The sequence below is a fragment of the Sus scrofa genome, chromosome 5 (assembly GCF_000003025.6).
Source record: "Sus scrofa isolate TJ Tabasco breed Duroc chromosome 5, Sscrofa11.1, whole genome shotgun sequence".
NCBI lineage: Eukaryota > Metazoa > Chordata > Mammalia > Artiodactyla > Suidae > Sus > Sus scrofa.
This window is the reverse complement of record NC_010447.5, coordinates 88,824,183-88,842,043: the sequence shown is the minus strand read 5'-3', so window position 1 is coordinate 88,842,043 and position 17,861 is coordinate 88,824,183. Positions and strand designations below refer to the sequence as shown.

General features: G+C 35.6%; 1 protein-coding gene across 5 annotated transcripts in view; it reads right to left on the bottom strand.

Moving 5' to 3' along the window:
- CEP83 (centrosomal protein 83) overlaps positions 1-17,861 on the bottom strand; it is a 139,169-nt gene that overhangs the window by 67,831 nt on the left and 53,477 nt on the right. For all 5 annotated transcript variants that reach the window (XM_021092763.1, XM_021092760.1, XM_021092765.1 and 2 more), the window contains 2 exons: positions 11,277-11,369; positions 9,318-9,449 (listed from right to left, as the gene is read on the bottom strand). In XM_021092763.1, the coding sequence (XP_020948422.1) occupies positions 9,318-9,449; positions 11,277-11,369 (225 nt within the window). The remainder of the gene's footprint in view (positions 1-9,317; positions 9,450-11,276; positions 11,370-17,861) is intronic.

The following is a 17,861-nucleotide window of genomic DNA, read 5'->3' as shown; positions in this document are numbered from 1 at the left end:
CTGTCGTGGTGCAATGGAAACAAATCTGACTAGGAACCATGAGGTTGCAGATTCGATCCCTGGCCTCACTCAGTGGGTTAAAGATCTGGTGCTGCTGTGAGCTATGGTGTAGGTTGCAGATGCAGCTTGGATCCTGTGTTGCTGTGGCTGTGGCATAAGCCAGCAGCTGTAGCTCCAATTTGACCCTTAGCTTGGGAACCCCCATATGCTGCAGGTGTGGCCCTAAAAAGCAAAAAGAAAAAAAAAAATAGTTTCTGTTCTATTTAGCAGGCTTTCTATGAGATCACTCTGACAGGGTAAGTAATAAGGTGTTACTATCCCATTACTGCCAGGTATAGGTGGTGATGCAGATTCTCCAATTTACCTCTATGATACCCATGGTGTGGGAGGTCCCTCATAACACCCATGCTGGGTAGAAGTGAGAGTTCCAGCTCACCACTAGGCCCACTGGTGCCTCCCCAGATGATAGGTGTAAGAGTGATTTATTACTGCTCCCCATGTGTCCTCCACTGACACTACATGGCTATGCAGTGGCAAAAATCCTGATTCTATACTAGACCTTCCCTGACACAAGCCAAGAAGGCAAAGAGTGGGGCACCTCATTACTGCCAGTTGAGGGTAGAAACCTAGGCTCCTAATATCATCTCCATTGCCACCTTGGCAAGGGAAGAGGAGAGTCCTTGTTATTGTCAAGTGTGAATGTAAGTCGTGGCTCCCTGCCTGGCCTTCTCTGCTATCATCTTGGTTGTGAGTTAGGGTTTCTCATTACATCCTGGGAAGGTGGAAGTCTAGGTGCACCACTGGCCTTTGCTGGTATGGGTAGATACAGGGTCAGTTTTTAATTGTGGTATTTGGCTGCAGTAGAACTGTTATTATCTAAATTATGTAGGCTACTCTGCTGCTCTTTTCCTAATGGTTGCCTGGAGACAACAGGTCTGTGCTAGGAATTCTTACTGCCTAGGTCAAGTTGCTGGTTTCTCAGCATCAATACTGGGCCATTGTAGGCAAAATGAAACCACTGCAAACATACTACAGTCAATCCTTGGGTCCCAAGGTCCTTAGCTGGTATGCCTTTCCTCTATCTTTCAGTGCCTCATGTTTGTTGGTATATATAAGATCCAGTGTTGTTTTGTGTTTTGTTTTTTTTAAGTTCCCTGTCCAAGGACTAAATCTGGGATAAAGCTGTGGCAACATGGATCATTTTAATCCACTGCACTGGGCTCGGGAATTGAGCCTGTGCCTCCACATTGGCCCGAGCTGCTGCAGTTGGATTCTTAACCCACTGCACCACAAAGGAAACTCCAGTAATTTGAATCTATGTGCCTTGGTATAATTTTCTGTGTATGTGGTAAGTGAGAGTCTTAGATCTGTGAGTTCATAGTTTTCATAAAATCTGAAAAATTTGGCCATTATTTCTTAAATATTTTATACTGTTCTTCCCTTCTTTTAGAATTCAATTATCCAGTGTTCTCTGCATATAGGCTCTATTCATATTTTCCCTATCTTTTTTCTCTCTGTATTTCATCTCAGTTTCTACTGCTGCACCTTCAATTTAGCTATTATTTTTTCTTCTGCAGGAATTAATCTACTTCAAATGTATTTTTATTTAGATTGTATTTGTCATCGCTATGCTCTTTTCTTAAAAATATGGAGTTCTTCTGTGGCACAGCAGGTTAAATATCTGGTGTTGTCACTCCAGTGGCTTGAGTTGCTGCTGTGGCATGGGTTCAATCCCTAGCCCAGGAACTTCCACATGCCACAAGCATGGCCAAACAGTAATGACAAAATTATGATTATTATTATTATTCTCATCTCTCTCATTTTGTTTGACCTTTCCCTAAACTTTTCAAGCACATGGAGTATATTTAAATGGTTTGAAGACTTTGTCTACTAAGTCTGTAATTTCTAGGTCTGTTTCCATCAATTGATCTTTTCATTCATTCTGAAATAGATTTTCCTGCTTCTCTGCATGCTAAGTCATTTTTTAAAAATAGTCTTTATATTTTAGAGTAGTTTTAGGTTTAGAGCAAAATTTAACACAAAGTACAGTTCCTATATCTCCCTGCCCTCATTTATGCACAGACTCCCCCAATATCAACATCTCATACCAAAACAGAACATTTGTTACAAGTGATGAAACTATACTGACATATCATTATGACCAAAAGTCTACAGTTTTACAGTTCACTCTCGGTATTGCATATCCTATGCATTTTGACAAATGTGTGCTGGCATGTATCCACCACTATAGTATCACAAACTAGTTTCACTGCCTTAAAAATCCTTTGTGTATCATCTACTCATCTTGCCCCTCTCCTCTAAGCCCTGGCAACCACCAAACTTTTTATCTTCATAGTTTGTCTTTTCCAAAATGTCCTATGTTGGAATCCCGCAGTATGTAACCTTTTCAGATTGGCTTCTTTCAGTTAATAATACATATTTAAGGTGCCTCCATATCTTTTCATGGTTTGATAGCTCACTCCTTTGTACAACAGGATAATATTCCATTGTCTGGATATATCATAGTTTATATAACTCTTCACCTACTGAAGAGCATCTTGGTTGCTTACAAATTTTTGCAATTAGGAATAAAGTTGCTAGCAATATTAGTGTGCAGGTTGTTGTGCAAACATAAGTTTTCAACTCTGAGGTAAATACCTGGGAATATGACTGCTGGGTCACATAATCAGATTATGTTTAGTTTTGTAAGAAATTGCCAAACTGACTTCTGAAGAGGCATTTCCACCAGCAGTGGTGAGGAGTCCTATTGTACTACCTCCTCATCAGCAATTGGTATTCCCAGTGTTTTGGATTTGACCATTCTAATCAGTATATAATGGTTATCACAATGTTGTTTTAATTTGCAATTCCCTAACGACTTAGGCTAAATACGTCTGCATATGCTCTTTTGTCATATACCTTCTCTTTGGTGAGATGTCTGTTAAGATCTTTGGGCCTATTTTAAAATCAAGTTGTTTTCTTACTGTTGAGTTTCATACACAGTTCCTTGTATATTTTGAAGAACAGTCCTTTATCATATGTATCTGTAGCAAATATTTTCTCCCAGTCTATGGCTTCTCCTCTCAATCTCTTAAGAATGTCTTTCAGAGCAGAAATTTTTTTATTTCAATGAAATCTAACTTAACAATTATTTCTTTCATGTATCACATCTTTGGTGCTCTATATAAGTTATTGCTAAACCCAAAGTCATCTAGCTTTTTTCCTCCACTATCTTCTAGGAGCTTGATAATTTTAAGTTTTATATTTAGGTCTATAAACCATTTTGTGTTAATTTTTGTGAAGGTGGTATGGTCTATGTCTAGCTCCATTTTTTTTTTTACATGTACATTTCTAGTTGTTTTAGCATTATTTATTGAACAGACCATTTTTCTCTATTCTGCCCTTTCTCCTCTGTCAAAGACCAGATGACTATATTTGTATGGGTTTATTTGTCAACTCTCTGGTCTATTCAGTTAATCTATTTGTCTGTTCTTTTGCCATTATCACACTGTCTTTACCATAGCTCTATAGTCTGTCCTTCAACTTTGTCCTTCTTCAATATTGTACTGACTACTCTGGATCTTTTGCCTCTTTCTATAAATGTTAGAATTAATTTGCTGATATTTAAAAAACTCGCTGGAGTTTTTATTGAGATTGTACTCAATCTATAGATCAAGGTGGAAGAACAGTCATCTTGACAACATCTTTCTCTCCATGAATATTAGAATATTACTCTATTTATTCCTCCCTGATTATGTTCATTAGATCTTCATATAGATCTTGCATGTATTTTTATAAATATTTCATTTGGGGATATGCTAATTAAATGATACTGCTTTTTATGAGACTGACACACTGTCTACTGTGCTATGGAGGCAACTTGATGCTGCTTTTTAATTTCAGAGTCTACTTTTTCATTACTGTCATATAAGAAAGTGACTGTCATCTGTATATTAACTTTGTATCCTGTGACTCTAAGAGCTGATTAGTTCCAGGAGTTTTTTAACTGATTGTTTCAGACTTTCTGCAGTCATGTATTTGTAAACAAGGAGAGTTTTTCTTCTTCCTTCAAAACTTGTATGTCTTTTATTTCCTTTTCTTGCCTTAACTGTATTAGCTAAGACTTCAAGTACAATACTGAAAAGGACTGATAAGAGGGGACATCCTTGCCTTGTTCCCTATCTTAGTTTCTGGTTTCTCCACCAAGTATGACATTAGGTGCAGGTTTTTATAGATTTTTTTTTTTTTATCAAGCTGAGGTAGTTCCCCTCTATTCTTAGTTTGCTAAGAGTTTTTTTCACAAATGGGTGTTGGATTTTATTGAAAGCTTCTTCTGCATCTATTGCTATGATCACATGATTTTTTTTTCTTTGTCTAATTGATGTGATGAATTACATTAATTCATTTTCTAATGCTGAACCAGCCTTGAATGCCTGGAATAAATCCTTCTTGTTCATGGTGCATTCCTTTTATATATTGTTGATTTCAATTTGCTAATATTTTGTTGAGGATTCTTACATCTTTGTTCTGAGAGGGTCTGGTCTATAGTTTTCCTATAATGCCTTTGGATTAGGTATTGGGGTAATGCTCGCCTCATGGAACAAATTAAGAAAAAATTGCCTCTGATTCTATTTTCTGGAAGAAGTATAAAGACTTGATAACTTCTTCATTAAATGTTTAGCAGAACCCAGTCATTTTATCCTGGATGTTAAACACTGTGAATTTCATGGTTTTTTTCAGTGTGAGGTTCTTTTGTATTCCCTTATATACTTTTAAATCTTTTGTTCTGTTACGCAGTTAAGTTACTCAGAAACAGTTTGATATAGCCAGTATAATATTCAACAGAGAAAGCTGAATGCCTTTCTGCCAAAATCTAGAACAAGACAAAGATACCCTCTCTCACTTTTATTCAACATAATATTGGAAGTCTTAGCCACAGCAATCAGAAAAAAATAAATAAATAAATAAAAGATATCCAGACTGGAAGAGAAGAGGTAAAAGTGTCACTATATTCAGATGACTTGATACTACACGTAGAAAATCCTAAGGACTCTACACAAAAACTATTAAAACTAATAGACAAATTCAACAAGGTAAGAGGATACAAAGTTAACAATCAGAAATTGGTTGCATTTCTGCATACTAACAATGAAATATCAGAAAAGGACTACAAAAATACAATACCTTTTAAAACGACACACACACACACACACAAAAAAAATACCTAGTAATAAATGTGACCAAGGAGGTGAAAGACTTCTACGCTGAGAACTATAAGATATTCATAAAGAGAACTAAAGAGGATTCAAAGAAATGGAAAGATATCCCATGCTCCTGGATTGGAAGAACTTACTAACATTGTTAAAATAGCCCAAAGCAATCTACAGATTTAAAGTAATCCCTATCAAATTACCCATGACATTTTCCTCAGAACTAGAACAAATAATGCCAAAATTTATGTTACCATTAAAGACACAGAATTGCCAAAGCAATCTTGAGGAGGGGAAAAAAAAAAAAAACGAAGCAAGAGGCGTAACTCTTCCAGACTTCAGACAATATTACAAAGCTACAGTAATTAAGACAGTGTGACATCAAGACATATGGATCAACAGAACAGAATAGAGAGCCCAGAAATAAACCCAGGTATCTACAGCCCGTTAATCTTTAATAAAGGAAAGAAGAATATAAAATGGGGGGAAAAAAATCTCTTCAGCAAGTGGTAGTGGGAAAACTGGACAGCTGCATGTAAATCAAAGAAACTCTAACATACCCTCACTCTATGCACAAAAATAAACTCAAAATGGCTTAAAGACTTTATAAGACATGACACTATAAAACTCCTAGAAGAGAATACTGGCAAAACATTCTCTGATATAAACCATACAAATGTTTTCTTAGGTCAGTCTCCTAAGGCAATAGAAATAAAAACAAAAATAAATAAATGGGACCTAATCAAACTTACAAGCTTTTGCACAGACAGCAAAACCATAAAAAAATATATATATATGAGACGACAACTTATGGAATTGGAAGAAAACAGTTGCAAAGGATGCAACCAACAAGGCCTTAATCTCCCAAATATACAAACAACTCATACAACTCGACAACAACAACCAAAAGAACCCAATCAATTAAAAAATAGGCAGAAGACCTAAACAGACATTTCTCCCAAGAAGACATAAGGAAGACCACTAGGCACATGAAAAAATGCTTAACATCAATAATTATTTGAGAAATGTAAATCAAAACCACAATGAGGTACCAACTCACACTGGTCAGAATGGCCATCATTAATAAATCTACAAATAATGCTGGAGAGGGTATGGAGAAAAGGAAACACTCCTACTTTTGGTGAGAATGTAAATTAGTACAACCACTATGAAAAACAGTATGGAGGTTCCTCAGAAAGCTGAATATAGAAATACCAAAAAAAAAAAGAAAAAGAAAAAGAAATACCTTATGATCCAGCAATTCCACTCATGGACATATATCTGGACAAAACTACAATTCAAAAAGATACACACACTGACATGTTCATAGCAACACTATTCACAACAGCCAAGATATGGAAACAACCTAAAAATGTCCATCAACAGATGAACAAGTTATGGAAGATATATAAATACACACACATATATACACACACACATTGGAATACTACTCAACCATAAAAAAAGAATGAAATAATGCCATTTACAACAACATGGATACAACTAGAGATTATCATAGAGTGAAGTATATCAAAAAGAGAAGGACAAACACATGATATCACTTATATGTAGAATCTAAAATACGGCACAAATGAACCTATTTACAAAGAGAAACAGACTCAGAGACATGGAGAACAGACTTGTGGCTGTCAAGGGAGAAGGGTGAAGAAGTGGGATGGACTGCGAATTTGGGGTATAGATGCAAACTGTTACATTTAGAATGGACAGACAATAAGGTCCTACTTGTACAGCACAGGGAACTATATCTAATCTCCTGGGATAGGCCATGATGGAGAATATTTTTTTTTTAAAATAGTATTTTAAAAAATATTCCTGGATCCCTTTGCTGTACAGAAGGAACTGGTACAACCTTGTAAATCAACTATACCTGAATTAAAAAAAAAAAAATTCAGAAGAAAAAAATCTATCATGAGGGACATGTGATTTCCTCGAGTGCTTTTTAGGAAAACACTAACAAAATGTCCCTCAAGTCTTTCCCTACAAACCAAAACAATAAAGAATATTCAGTTATGTCTTTTATCTGTAGAAGTGAAAGTATACGAGTATTGTGTGAATCCTTAATTAATGCAAGAAAATCCAATTATTTTTAGTACACCAAGCTAATATATTTTACAAGTTAAAACTGTAAAATTGAAAAATTGATGGATGGCAAGAGTAGGTTTTACTTTGAAGTTTTACTGCTGCTCATGATCCACATCATCTCACTAGTTTTTATTTTAATTGTATAGAAAAACTGGAATATAAAGATAAGTGAAGGAATGAAAGCAGATACCCAATTACCCACTGACTAATATTGCTCCTGCATAATCAACAGGCAAGTAGAAAAAAAGAGAACGTTGGTCTTATTAGAAAGTTGTATTTTTCCAGCCTTTACTAATCATGTCTTCTTACATAGCTGTTTATCTTCAGATTTCTAAGAATGTCATAAGACATTCCAAGTAAAAAACTCATGATGCCACTGGCACCTTAAAATTTTTAATGAATATCATTTGGTTTTTCATGGGTGAAAAAAATAGAACAGTCATCAGATTTCAGATGCAGGTTTCATTCCTTAAAATAAAAAAACTAAGAAACTAGAGAATACCAATAATTATTACAGATAAACATCAACATAAGATTTTAAAAGCAAAATGTAAAATAAAGCACCACTATCTTGAACCTCAGTAGTTACTCTTCAATATTACTAAATCTACATTTTAAGCTAGACATCTTTAATGAATCGTTTTTTCCACAGGAAAATTTCTATATTCAGTTCCTAAAGGAACTATATCTATCTAGCCTATCATAACTACAGATTCAAAAATCATTCATAATCATACATAATGTAGACTGACTGATCTTTCTACAAAATTACAATGGTAATATGGCCCCCAACAAGCATGGCAACTTCAAATCATTGGTAATTTCAAACTTAAAAGTCTGGGCTGGGAGTTGGGATACCTGAGTTCTCTTGTTAGCTTAGCTGCTGAGTTTCTGTGAGACTTTGGGCAAGTCACTTATTTTGTACTTCAGTGTCTCCAATTTAAACTAGAGAACATAAGACAGTCCTGCCCCATCTCACTGACCATTATAACAGAAGTGAGATCATATGTATAAAAATCATTTAAAGGCATAAATAATTTTTAAATAAAAAGGCTATTATAAATATTTACACTTTTCTGGCACTGTATCTTTAATGGACTCAGATGATCCAAAATTCATTCACCTTCTTACATTTCAAACAATCATGGAACAATGTGCTCATGGGTAAGAAGATATCACTCTGTTCCAATTAGTATTTGGTAAAGGAAAGAGAGTATATTTTAGCTTAGTTCCAAATAAAGATAATGCAGTAAATATATAACAAAGGTGTGTTTGTACACAAGTGCTTCACATAAGTACAGATACCTGGCTACTTTTTATAAATTCAACTAGCATTAGGCTTCTTATTTAAATACAGCAGGATAAAACTAGTATTTCCCTTGTTCCATCCTGAAAAAAATCATCTAAAAGCAACATGAAGAATAAGAACGACACAGCTGGGTTTTGGCAAAAACAGGAAACAAACCACAAAATGAGTAGAGAGGCTGTCAAACTCGACAAATAGAGAATAAGGGTATAGGCTGAGGGTATCAAAGAGAGAACGGTGCTGTTGCAGATGTCAGAAAGAACAAAGTGACGGTGATGGGAACATCCTGAAGTATAAATTTCTTGTTTCTATCAGTGGCAACAAGGTGCACAGGCTGACACCAAGAGCTCTCCTGAATATGGTCTGACTCTAAGGTGTAGAAGGGGACAGTGCTAAATAAGAAATCACACAGACAAACTATTTATTTGCAAAGAGAAGTCTGTCTCTGTGGCTAACAGAGAAGAGAGACTTTATCTGACTGGGACAAAATAAAAAAGGGAAGGATAAGAAAATCTAACAGCTAAAAAGGAATGTTCACAAGAAAAAAGTCATGTCCAGATAAAAAGCATGACAAATACATGACCATTAATTTAGACAACTTAATTACGCAACCAACTCTAAGTTGGAATTCACAAAAAAAAAGTCATACAATTTTATTGACTAGAAGGATAATGACTAAACTAGTATAATCAACTTACCTCTGATTGATATTTTATTTTTTCTTCTTCTAAAACACGTGCAAATTTTTCTTTCTGGTGTTCAAATTCTGATTTGAGAAATGTATGTTCATAGCGAAGCTTATTATATTCAGCTCGATACTTTTCCACTTCCTAGATTAAAAGAAGATTGTAATTTATCACAAATTTATAAATTAAAATTGTACTCACTCCAAAAATCAAATCAATTTAAAATTTTTCAAAAATTATATGAGAGCCATTCTAAAAGTAAAAAATAAGATTAACGGAAGTATAAACAAATTTTAGAAAAGTTCTCATGACAAGGACGTTACAGAGTTAGCATACCCCGAGAAGGTATCAGCAATGCAAATTACAATTACTCTTATTTCCTCACCGATTCTCGTAATAATAAAAATGTATATCATGCCAAAAGTTCTGACCTCTAGATTTAGTAAAAGTTGTAGCACACTTTTCAAAATATAGTTAGATTTTAAAAATTAATTCTTTAATAAAATATAAAATACCCCCCTAAAAGTCAGGATGAATTCCAAGTAGGTAACAGATTACTTGAATATTCAGTACGGTAACTTAAGGTTCAATCAAATATTACAATGACAGTCCAATGCACACCAGTCTGAAGAATATAAGTAGCATCAATTCTTCTGACTCACCAGGAACACGTGCAATTCCTATGCTTCAATGCTGCTTCCTAGCACTACAAAAGTTTCTTGCATTCTGAATCTCTATAGGCAACAGAGCAGGAAGATGTAACACTATTTCAACATGCACATGGAAATTAATAAAGGAAAGCATGTCTCCTAAAATATTCAGCTCACTGTAAATATTCAGTTAAAAGATGTCGCTTTTTAAATCAGTTTACAAACCAAGAAAGTGGGTTTTGTAATCTTACTAGAGACAAACTTTTTTTTTTTTTTTGAAAAACATGCTTTTACTTAACTTGATCATCCACCTTAGGCTTGAGTGATTTTTTAATTCCACAAAATTAAATCTACTCCTAAACCATAATGCTTTGGTTATCCACCAGGAGGATATTCAAAAGATGACTTTATCAAGCCAGTAAGGCATTTATAAAGAGGATTCTATAACAATTTATTGCAATTGACAGTATCCCTAGACTACGGCTTCTAAAGAGGCCCATTTTAAAGGGGACAATATTCATTTGTGTGTATAAGGCCCATATATTTATTAAATAAGGTAACATATACAAAATATCTAGCAAAATATGTAACATACTTTATGTGTCTTTTCCTGTTCCCTTTATTAAACAGAGTGACATACCAACATTTCATAGGAGGAGACTGATCTCAATCTGAAGAAAAATTAACAAATTTGTACTTTTCTGAGGTTGCATGAAATTCATTCTTTCATTCAACAAATATTAACTGAGCACTTGTATGCTAGGAAGTTTCCGGAACTTGGAATATAACAGTGAACAAAACAGACATAGGGTCCTCTTCTCATGCAATTTACATTCCAGAGGTGGTAAAAGAGAATTAAAAATAAGCAAAAGAAACACTATACGATAATAAATACTAGAGAAAAATAAAGAGCAGAGCAGGGGAAACGGGAACCCAAAAGTCTATGGAGTGATGGGAAAGGCAGGTTGCAATATTAAGTGGAGGTGGGGGTTGGTCAAAGTAGGCCTCATTGAGGTGGTGAAATTTTGGCAAAGACTTGAAAGAGATGAGGAAGTTAGGCAAAAGATGCATGGCAGGAGTAACCGCTAGGGCAAAGACTTGAACTATACCTTTTATGGAGTGCTAAAGAAGCACCATGGAGGCCAGTGTACATGGAGGCGTGAGAGCGGATCCCACGCAGCCTTAATGGCCACCAAGAGCACTCTGAGTAAGGAGGGAAGCTACCATGGGGCTCTCGAGTAGGAGGAGAATGATGCTTTTCATGAAGCCTTTCACAGTCACATGAAGATAAATGCTAAGTCATTCTAGACAAATTACTTACTTCATCGAGATTCCTAAAACGTTCTCTCATTGGAGTTTCTAGTTCCTGCTGTATTTGGGCTCGTAACAATTCCAACTTTTGAGGGGTTAATACCTAATATGAAGAGAAATACAAATAATTCTAAATATGAAATAACAAATATTAAAGAATTAGACATATTTCCAAGCTTCTCCCCTAATTATGAGAAGGAAATTCAACTAACAGAAATTTCACAATATACCTATTCCTACAGTGACCATTATATAAAGAAAACCATCATCTGAAGTAATACTTTGAGAAACTCAATTTCAGGCTCTCAGAGATGTCTAAAATTCCATTAAGATGAGGTAACATCAATCACTGATTACTGTTATTATTACAAATAACCAGGTTGGCAGCTAAGGTTATCATGCTGGATACAGTGCCTGAGTCTATTTTCTAGAGCAAGCAAAACAAAGGTGTTAATAATGTGGTATATACCACAGGAAATTCTTCAGACTTATTTTCAATCGGGAAAAGCTGATTTTTACTTTAACCACCGATATTAATTTAGGCTCCTCCCTGTTACACTCTTACAGAACTCGTATTTCAATAAGTATTTATATAAACTCCTTAAAAGAACACACTGTTCGTCTTCAGTCACCATGTATTCCCAACACCCCCACTAGCACACAGGAAAACACTCAATTACTTGTGAATAAATTAATTAATGAATATGGTTGTTAAAAAAAAATCTAGTTTGTATTTACATTAATCTCTGAAAACTAAGTATAATGTTCGGTTGCATTCATTCATTGATACGCCAAATATTCTAAACATTTTACTTAATGAATCCCTACTATATACAAAGCATTGTGCAACATACTATAATCTACATAACATACTGTTCTAAATTCCTTAGGTGCATTAATTTATTTAATCCTCACAATAATCCAGAATGTAGCTACCTTATCATCCTCTTTTTATCGAAACTGAAACACACAAAAATCACAAAATCTCACAGCAAGTATCTCTCGCCCCATAAAAAGTTCCAACTCCCAAGTGAAAAAATAATTCATACATACAAATAACTATAAAAATAGGCAACGTAGGCTTATCAGACAGGTAAAAACAAACAGAAACTTACTTAGGATAGAAAGAGTGGCACACCAAAGGAATGGGAAAACTAAAGCTTAGGCAGAATCCAAAGCCAAAGAATGAATAAAACAGCGAATACACTGGGGGACAAAAAAAATCCTCAAAAGTGAGATAAAGGCATTTTAGATGGAGCCACAAAAAGCACTACAGGAAATTTAGAATGCTGGTAGCAACCTCTAGACTCTGTAACAGTTAAGGCCATGCCAACACATTCCCAAACACCACGGAGGAGAGCTGCATCCTGGCTAGAAACAGAAGGGAAAGCGGTGGGAGCCAAGAGTAGAAGGTTCCTACTACCAAGTTCATACTCTTGCAATTTACTCAATATTCAACAGTATTTAATTTTTTTCTTTTTACTTAACATGAATCAATATAATTATATAAATAACATAATTCAAACAAAATAAAATGTAACAGTAAAAACTTCAGTCTTCTCACTTCGGTCACCCAGTTCCTTCAGTCTAGGCAGCACTCGCTGTTAATTTATGCAACCTTCTTAAAACAACTTATAGATATATAAGCAAATACACTACTTTTAAATTCTCACACAAAAAAAGGCACACTGTACACATTTTTTTGTACCTTGCTTATTTACTGAAGGTTTTATGCTTAAGAAGAGCATCTTCATAACCAACAAGGGCTTAATCTCCAAAATATACAAACAACTCATACAACTCAACAACAAAAAAAAAACAGCCCAATTGAAAAATGGGGAGAAGGTCCAAAAAAGACATAGGGATAGCCAGTAAGCACATGAAAACATCACTAATTATCAGAGAAATGCAAATCAAAACTACAATAAGAAGTTCCCATTGTGGCTCAGCAGTAACAAATCCAACTAAGTTATCCATGAGGATGCAGGTTCGAATCCTGGCCCCACTCAGTGGGGTAAGAATCTGGTGTTGCCCTAAGCTGTGGCGTAGGTCACAGACGCAGCTCAGATCTGACCTTCAGCTCCTATATGACCCCTAGCCTGGAAACTTCCATATGCTGTGGTACATCCCTAAAAAGAAAAAAAAAAAAAAAAAAAACTACAATAAGGTACCCCCCTCACATCAGTCCGACTGGCCATCATCCACCATCAATAAGTCCACAAATAACAAATGCTGAAGAGGGTGTAGAAAAAGGGAACCCTCCTGCACTGCTGGTGGGAATGTAAGTTGGTAGAACCACTATGGAGAACAGTACGGAGATTCCTCAGAAAACAAAAAATAGAACTACCATATAATCCAGCAATCCCACTCCTGGACACATACCCAAAATAATGACTCAAAGAGATACATGCACTCCAATGTTCACTGCAGCACTATTCATAATAGCCAGGACACAGAAACAACCTAAATGTCATTGACAGATGAATGGGTTAAGAAGATGTGGTACATATATATAATGGAGTATTATTCAGTCACACACACCAAAAAATGCCTTTTACAGCAATATTGACGCAACTAGAGATTATCATGCTATGTGAAGTAAGAGAGAAAAACAAATACCCTATGACATCACTTTTATGTGTAATCTAAAATATGGCACAGGAGTTCCCTGGTGGCCTAGTGGTTAAAAATCCAGAGCTGTCACTGCTGTGGCTTGGGTTCAAGCCCTGGCCCAGGAACATTAACATGTGGCAGGTGCAGCCAAAAAAAAAAAAAAAAAAAAAAAAAGGCACAAGTTAATCTATCTACAAAATAAATAGACTCACGGACATAGAGAACAAACTTTTCATCAAGGACAAAGGGAGAAGGACAAAGACAGACAGAGTTTGGGGGCAGTAGATGCAAACTATTACACTTGGAATGGATAAGACACGATGTCCCACTGTATAACACAGCGAACTAGATCCAATCTCCTGGGATAAATCATAGCGGAAAGAAGTCTTTTAAGAAGAATGTATATATGTATGTAACTAAGTCAATTTTCTGTACAGTAGAAATTAGCACACTATAAATCAACTATACTTTAATTTTTTAAAAAAGGTTAAAAAAAAAGAATGGCATCTCTATATACACATTTCAGGAAGATGCAAGATGGACCAAAGTTTTGGTGGGAGAGAACTGGTGGCTGTGGGAGAGAGGCAGTGAATGGGGCTAGGAAAAACAGATCGAAAGCTCCGGTCATAAGACGGCTTATGATGTCAAGAGTCTGTGAGTTTTGAGTCCAAGGTGAGAAGAAACGGTAATTAAAAGAGAGTAATAGGTAAATTTTATTTGGATCCTGTTTCAAACAAAACAACTCTAAAAATAAAAGTAAGCAAGCAAAACTATGGGAAAATTAGGGAAATCTGAACAAAGACACAAAGGGTTCTAAGAAATAAGAACTTTTAGGTATGGAAATGGTATTTTGGCTAAGCTTTTGAGGAACTGCCTTGCTATAATAGAGATACATACTAAAATGTTTACGGTTAAGATGTTATGAGCTGCTTTTAAATAATCTAGAGAGGTCGAGAGACGGAGGCACAAGTGTTAGAAGATACAACAAGACCGTCTCAGAGATGGTAATTACTGATGCCAGGCGATGGGGAAGCATCACATCACTCACGCTCTGTACTTCTGTACTTGTTTGAGATTTCCATAATTAAAAGTTAATTAAAAATATAAGTGCTTCCACTTCCAGCAGATGGAGTAGAAACTAGCTTTACTATCCTGCCTGAAACAAACAAAAGATTGAACAAAAATCAAGCAATGGTTTTCAAGACACTAGACATAATGAAGCAAAAAAAGACTCCTAAGAGACAGAAAACATATAAGGTGAGCTTTGCAAAAGCTTCCAGGCCATTACAAAGGCAGAGTATGATAGACTCCTTAACTTAAGGAGAAAGAACCAAGATTTCAGGGAGACTAATACAGTCAGAGTCACAAGGCAAAGTAACAGAGAGGAGGGTGGCACATAAAGAAAATTATGAATATCTGTAAAAGGTTCCCCTTGACTCATTCAGTAGAATACTGATCAGCACGTGCATGTAAGGAAAATACCTAAGGCCAGGAAAAAATCGCCTGGAAGGATTAGAAGGATGAGAATGCAGGGCTAACACAGAGCTCCTTTTCCCAAAAGCCAGGCTAAAAAACTTCATTTCATAGAATATGAGTACTCAAAAGGGTCTCAGCAGTGGGAAATTATCAGCACTAAACACTAATCTGCATCCACTAACAAATCTTAAAAGCAAACCCAGAAAGATGAAACTGTTTCCCAGAACAAAGCTCAAGAATATTTATCAGAATATAAAAATATCTAGCACTCAACAAAGTAAAACTTACAATGTATAGCATCCAGCAAATGTTTATCGGGCAAGGAAAATACAGGAATAAATTTAATCAAGGAGATGAAAAACCTGTACAATGAAAACTATAAGACAGATGAAAAAAAAACCCTGAAAATATCAAAAAATGGGAAGATATCCCATTCTCATGGAATGGAAGAACACTTAAAATGTCCGCATCACTAAAGCAATCTACAGATTCAGCGTGATCCCTATCAACATTCCAATGGCAGATTTCACAGAACCAGAACAGATAATTCTAAAATTTGTATAGAACCACAAAAGACTTCAAACAGCCAAAACAATCTTGAGAAAGAAGATTCAGCTTTGTGGTATAGTTTGAAAAAGCTGGAGATATCACACTCCCTGACTTCAAAGTACACCACAAAGCTATGGTACTCGAATCAATATGTTACTGACACAAAAGCAGACACCAGATCAGTGGAATAGAATAGAGAGCCCAGAAAAAATCCATGCATGTATGGACAATTAATCTATGACAAAGGAAGAAAAAAATTCAATGGAAAAAGGTCAGTTTCCTCAATCAATGGTGATGGGAAAACTGCATAGTCAAATGCAAAAGAAGAAAAGTACACCACTACCTTACATAATACACAAAATTAACTCAAAACAGATTAAAGACTCGAAGTCAAGACCAGAAACCACAGAATACCTAAAAGAGAACATAGATGGCAACCTTACTGACATTGGTCTTAGCAATATTTTAGTGGCTCAGACTCCAAAGGAAAGGAAAAACAAAAGCTAAAACAAATCTAACTACATCAAACTTAAAAGCTTCTGCACAGCAAAAAAAACCATCCTCAAAACAAAAGGCAGCCTACTAAGTGGGAGAAGCTATTTTCAAATCATATATCCAATGAGGGGCTAATATACAAAAATTATATAAATAACTCATACAACTCAACAACAAAAATATTAAAAATTGGCAGAGAATCTGAATAGACCAATAACTAATTCTAATCCAGAAGTGATAGAGATACTATAATTAGCAAACGTTAAAATAGTTATAACTGAATTCCATAAAAAGCTATAGTTTGAACAGGTCAAGGAATATACAAAAAAGATCAAAAATGGACTTCAGGATTAATGGCAGATTAGACATTGCAGGAGAAAAGATCAGAGACCTTGAAGACATGACAGCAGAAACTATCCAGAATGAAACAGAAGGAGACAAAAAAGATTGAAAATAAATAAACAAGGAGTTCCTGATGTGGTACAGTGGGTTAAGAATTGAAAAAAGCCGGGGGGTGGGGGGGGGAGCTTCCAGTGTGGCATAGTGGAAATGAATCCAACTAGTATCCATGAGGATGCAGGTTCAATCCCTGGCCTCCCTCAGTCGTTCGGGATCTGGTGTTGCCATGAGCTGCGTAGGTGTAGGTTGCAATAAAAAATGGTCAACCTAGAATTCAATACCCAACAGAAATATCTTTAAACATAATTTCTCATTTATAAAAAGATTAAAGCTAAAGAGATTCCCACCAGTATTTCTACACCGTGTAAAACGTTAAAGTTCTTAAGATCGTAGAAAAAGACACTGATGAAGGAAATATGGATCTACATAATGGAAAAAATACTGAAACTGTTAACGATACAGGAGTCTTATGATTTACGAAATCTCTGATAAAGAAAAAACTCTTACGGTTAGAGACCCTTAGCTCATGAGAATCTTACTAAAAACAAGCTCACTCATCTTCCTTCCTTCTCCATCTCTCTTAAAGTCAACAACAACCAAAGACACAGAATTAGATTAACTTGATGCCACAGTAAGAGGAAAACTATGCTGTGCCTCATATTTCTAATGGAATAGTACCACTTATCTCAAAAAGAAACTTAAAGAGAATGCTTTCTCATACAACCATCTATGTGTCATTATCCATATTAAATCTATAAAAACAAATTTCTAACATATTTGTCATATTAATAACATGAAATAGACCAATATTTCTCAAAAAATTTCTAACATAGGAGTTCCCATCTTGGATGAGCGGAAACAAATCTAACTGGTATCCATGAGGACGCAGGTTCGACCCCTGGCCTTGCTCAATGCGTTAAGGATCTGGATCTGCTGTGAACTGCAGAGCAGTTTGCAGATTTAGCTTGGATCTGGTGTTGCTATGGCTGTTGTGTAGGCCAGGGGCTATAGCTCCAATTCAACCCCTAGCCTGGCAACCTCCATTTGCCAAGGGTGCAGCCCT